The sequence below is a fragment of the Setaria viridis genome, chromosome 6 (genome assembly GCF_005286985.2).
Source record: "Setaria viridis chromosome 6, Setaria_viridis_v4.0, whole genome shotgun sequence".
Classification (NCBI taxonomy): Eukaryota; Viridiplantae; Streptophyta; class Magnoliopsida; order Poales; family Poaceae; genus Setaria; species Setaria viridis.
Window position 1 is genome coordinate 30,329,464 of NC_048268.2, and position 5,055 is coordinate 30,334,518.

At 46.9% G+C, this 5,055-nt stretch overlaps 1 protein-coding gene across 1 annotated transcript; it reads right to left on the bottom strand.

Moving 5' to 3' along the window:
- Positions 1-1,600: 1,600 nt before the first annotated feature.
- LOC117859998 (uncharacterized) lies at positions 1,601-2,914 on the bottom strand. The gene has a single exon (XM_034743206.2). The coding sequence runs from the start codon at positions 2,819-2,821 to the stop codon at positions 1,916-1,918; it is 906 nt and encodes a 301-aa protein (XP_034599097.1). The 5' UTR covers positions 2,822-2,914; the 3' UTR covers positions 1,601-1,915.
- Between the last annotated feature and the right edge of the window lie 2,141 nt (positions 2,915-5,055).

Consider the following 5,055-nt stretch of genomic DNA (forward strand, 5'->3'; position numbering starts at 1 on the left):
TTAATAAATAAGGATGTAGATGGGTTTATCCGTGAGTCTACAAATAGGTCATTTTTTAATGTGATTAGCGTGAATCCACAAAAAAGTTACCTATTTGCAGGTGCGCTTGTGGACAAACCCACTTACGTCCTTGCTAATGAACCTCTAGTTATAACCAAATGCGGACCTAGCTCAGTCAACATTCAATCTAAATCTATATCTCTATGTTTTTGCCTTATGTTGATTGTGATTTAGAAAAATTAACTCAATCGTATATCACGCGTTTCAGTATTTGTTTACACCAGTACCCCAAAATTTCATCATACATGAATAAACATGTGCTGCAAACACATAAACCACTTAAAATAGTGATATTTTTAAATTCAAGAGAGGAGATAACTAGTGTCTAGTGCCTACTAACTATTGGATCAGTCAAATGAAAAAAAAAGTAAACATTAGTTTCGCAAATCTCAGATTAGATTCCACACAGATAAGGCAGCGCCCACAGAATTATACACGAGAAGCGATTAGCTCAAGTTGCTGTTCAGGTCATTGTTCTGACCAAACCGATAACGGTCATGATGAACTAGCCTTATATCAGACACAGCAGGAGCAAATTGAGCTGGGATGAAACATGATTGGCAACCACGGACTTCTTCGATTGGACGTCTAGAAGGATCCTGTAGGAGATAAGATGAGGTTGCCCGCACTTATCAAACAATATATCTAACTATATGTATTAATAACTTATACAAAGCTTTCAAAAAGTTAAAAATAAAAAAAAAAAGAGTACAAACCACTTGGCACAAGATTCCTGTGTGCTGCCAAAACCGAGGGACCGCGGTTTTGCTCAACTTTTTCCTCCCCTACCATCGTCATCGACTGCCTTGTCAAGAAAAAAAGCTACTTCAATTCAAAGTTCAAATTTGGTGTTCTATCCGGTTTTTAGTTTTTAGTTTTTTACCCTAGAATAATGTCAGCAAGAACGTCCTCTGTCACTGTATTTATAGAGTCACCATGTCAAGGTTGCTCGTCCATTCGACTGAAGGTATCTTTGGCTGAGATGAAACAGTAGCAGTATCCAGCATTAGGTTCGTTTGAAGACAGGGACTAAACTAGCATTAGCCCCCTTTAAAAATAGGAATTAAAGTTTAGTTCCTATTACATCGAATATTTAAATACTAATTAGAAGTATTAAATATAAGTTAATTACAAAACCAATCGCATAACTGAAGGCTAATTCGCGAGACGAATCTATTAAGCCTAATTAGTTCATGTGATGCTACATAAATATGTGCTAATCATGAATTAATTAGGCTTAATAGATTCGTCTCGCGAATTAGCCACCGCTTAAACAATTAGTTTTATAATTAGTTCACGTTTAGTCCTTCTAGTTAATATCCAAATATCCGATACAACCGAACTAAAAATTAGTCACGGATCCAAACACCCCTTAACAACTTCTCTGTAGCATATCTTCTGTAGCAAATCATCGTGTGGTTGAACTAGACCGTCAATTTGCGTGTCAAGTAGGAATAGCTATCCCGTAATACTACCTCTACGATTAGAACGGAGGATCCTGAATTTCTTAGCCCTGCACACGAAAAACATAATCTCAGTCTACGATTAGAAAGGCGGGAGTTTTATTCATTCTGGGAAGAGTTCACACACGACAAGTAACTATACACAATTATTTTCCAGGTGGAATTGCACCAGGCCCAAGAAACAACATCATCGTCAGCGGGACCAACTAAATTTCGGCCCAGAGCAGGCCCATCTCACGGGCAACCCAAGCGCATTTACAGGCCCATCTCTCAACAGCTGTTGCACTCACACCACACAGCGCATTTACAGGTTACAAGTATCAAGTATGACAGTGTGACGCGAACCCAGACGTGCAATAATCCCAGGCAAGTGACCGGCGAGCAACTTTCTTCTACACCTGTTCTTCGACGGGGAACACAATCTTCCGCGGCGTGTCCCCGTCGCCGGCGAGCACGCCGCTGGGAGGCGCCTGGAGCTGCACGTACTCCAAGCACCCGGAGTCCACCCTGAGGCACAGGTACGCCGTCACGACCCACACGGCGGCGAGCGCCCAGCTGAACTGCAGGTTGGCCATCACCGTCGCCCTCCGCGCCGCCTCCTCCGTCGCGCACGCCACCGCGCTCCGCATCGCCGCGCTACTCCCCTCCTCCTCCACGCCGACGCCGTGGCACCCGCTCGGCACGAGCGCCGGCACCCACAGCGCGAACCCCATGGCCATGAACCACACGCCCTGGAGCAGCACGGACGCCGACCGCACCACCGCCACGGCGAAGCTCCCCGGCAGGACGGCGGTGGCGGCGGTGGCGGCTAGGGAGCCCGCCACCACGAGCTGGAGCAGCCAGTGGTAGTGGCCCTCGAGGCCGGCGTGGTCGGCGGAGTGGAAGCGGAGGAGGAACAGCTCCTGCCCGAACACCGACGCGGCGAGCGCGGCCACCACGCCCCCGACCCCGGCGGCGTCGTCGCGGCGCCCGGAGACGTCGGCGGCGAGCGCCACCGACGCGTAGACGGCGAGGTGGAGGTATATGGTGGCGTGCTCGAGGCTGTCGGGCTGGAGGCAGAGCGCGAGGATGGGGAGGTCGACGAGCTGGTCGATGATGGCGAGCACGGAGAAGGAGAGCAGGAGGTAGAGCTCCAGGCGCCTCAGCCAGGGCAGCGGCGACGGGAACGGGAACCAGGTGGCGGAGCGGAAGCCGGAGGCGCCCCTGAGCTTGTAGTCCCTGACGGTGTTGAGCGTGTGCCACACGCCGAGGATAGCGAAGGCCAGGCCGGGGAGGAAATGGCCTAGGAACGTGCCCATGGCTAGGCCACACTGTCGATTGTGTTGGTTTGTGCAGCGTGGAGAAGAAAGGCAGTGCACTGGCTTAAATAGATAGTGCTGGTTCAGAGTTGTGACTTGTGAGAGATAGTGTTGCATTGTTAGGAGTTGCGAGAGGAAGAGCATGCAGGCTTGTTTGGACTCCACTTCAGGAAAAGATGCACAGCTTTAGTGCTGGCTTGCATGGAAAAAGATCGAGGAACAGAGAGCAGAACAGGAACACGGGTCAACTTCAGGTGTCTTTGCTTGTTGTGTCTTTTAGCTTCATCATATATCATTACCAATGGGGAAAATTGCATAGGTTCGAGGGAATTGGTAAAAAAAGCAAAGCTTTTTTTTTAAAACAGGGACCTCCACAAGGTGTGGTAGAGCTAGGGGTAGGGGTGGTAAAGAGCCCTCTAATTTAGCATAGCAAATTTAAGGATCGGGCTTCATAAAGATCAGGCTATAATAATATATGATTTTGAGCTAAAAATAGATAGGACTGAGTTAGATTATGAAGAAGACATGAGAGCCATGATCCATTACCACTCCTAAGTAGAGCATTACAAGTAGAGCATTACAGGCGAAAATGCAAAGGCTTTGTCGTGCCTTTGCTTTGCTTATTATCCGCAACCTGGTTTGTGGTTCTCTGCATCTTGATAACTTGATAAGAGATTCCAACGTTGAAAGCATGAAAACGATTCAGCAAATGCCCGATAGACCAATGTTACACTGCTAGTGTGATGCTAACACCTTAGAGGTGTAGAGTAACTTTGTAGTAATAATGAACGGTGTGAGCTTTTCTCTAGACGCAAGGGCCTGTCATTCCGCTATCTAAGAGAAAGGGAGAAGCCATTTTTACGCTCCCAAAGTATGGCCGGATGCCCGGATGGCACAACAAATGCACATCGCCTCCTGTCGGAGCTCGATTGCCTCCCGTTTTGCCAGTGTCGCGGAAGAGCACAGGCCATCGTCGAGTCACATGCCTATGCAAATGCTTCTCGTAACGCACCGCTTTGTGCACCAACCACATCATCTTGCACCCGTGTGTTTTGGTTCGCTCTTGCTCTTTTCGTTTTGATATGCTACTGAAAAGAGGAGCATTCTCCATGACCAGGTTGACGTCGAGAGACGCCCGTATCAACAAAATGATCAGTGCTTTGACCACTTTGTCCAATCAGATTGTAATCTATGCATGCATGCACACACACGTCTAGTTTTTTTTTATGTATTTGTTGCAAGATTTTGCCGATGGCTTTCCTAGCTACCATCATCGGTGCTTCGACCTAATTTTGCAGGCAGGAGAACGCATGCACTTGTCAATAGCAGTGCAGGCTGCGTTCGATCCCATTTCACCAGAATGGTGACTGATCAGTCGGCGACGTAATTATTCTTTATCAGAAGGTGACAGACAAAGAATGGGTTTTGCTTTCTACTAAACTTTAGTTGGGCTCCACTGATTTTTGTTTTATCCAATGGGGGTGAGTCATCGGCTCATTTCGATCCCTTCGCTAAATCAGGCAAGCTGTCGACCTGTCGTTATATTTGATCACAGATTTGAGGTGGGAAGTGTCACTGAGCAGATGACATTCCCGGGTTACTTGAAGTTTGACACTCACATAAGTTATTTTGTTGTAGATCCCCACTCTACTCAATTTTATTTCAAAAACCACCGGATGCATGGCGATTCAACATCTTTTCGTAATTTGCGAGCTGCCGATGTGATCTTTACTGAAGTTAGGTACATCTAGAAATATAATCTCTACACATTTTGGAGAATTGATGAAGGCAGATCCGGTCTCCGAACTTGGGGAGCTCTTCTTCTTCCCCTTTCTTTTTACTCCTCTTCATTCATCTTCCTTCCTCCTCCTCAAAAATAGAGGGAGCTCAAGGGATATCCATTGTGTGTGGGGAAGTAGGGAGGGGGCTTGAGCCCCCTACATCCCTTGGATCCGCCTGTCCCATTGAGTTTTGCTATTTGCACAAGAAATTTGAATGCAACATGATGAATAATCCTACCGCAAACACTTGGACAAACTCGACTCAGTGACGTTAGATCCATGTGTGTCATGTTGACTAGGATGGGTAGCGCGCTTCGCTGCGCCCGTCCAAAGTGATGCTAACTAATTAAACACCATTGAATTTGATGATAGCTTTACAAATAAGAGTAATATAAGAGCTTCAACCCGAAGAAGAGCAGAAGTCTTTTCGATTAATTGCAATGTTATGCATAT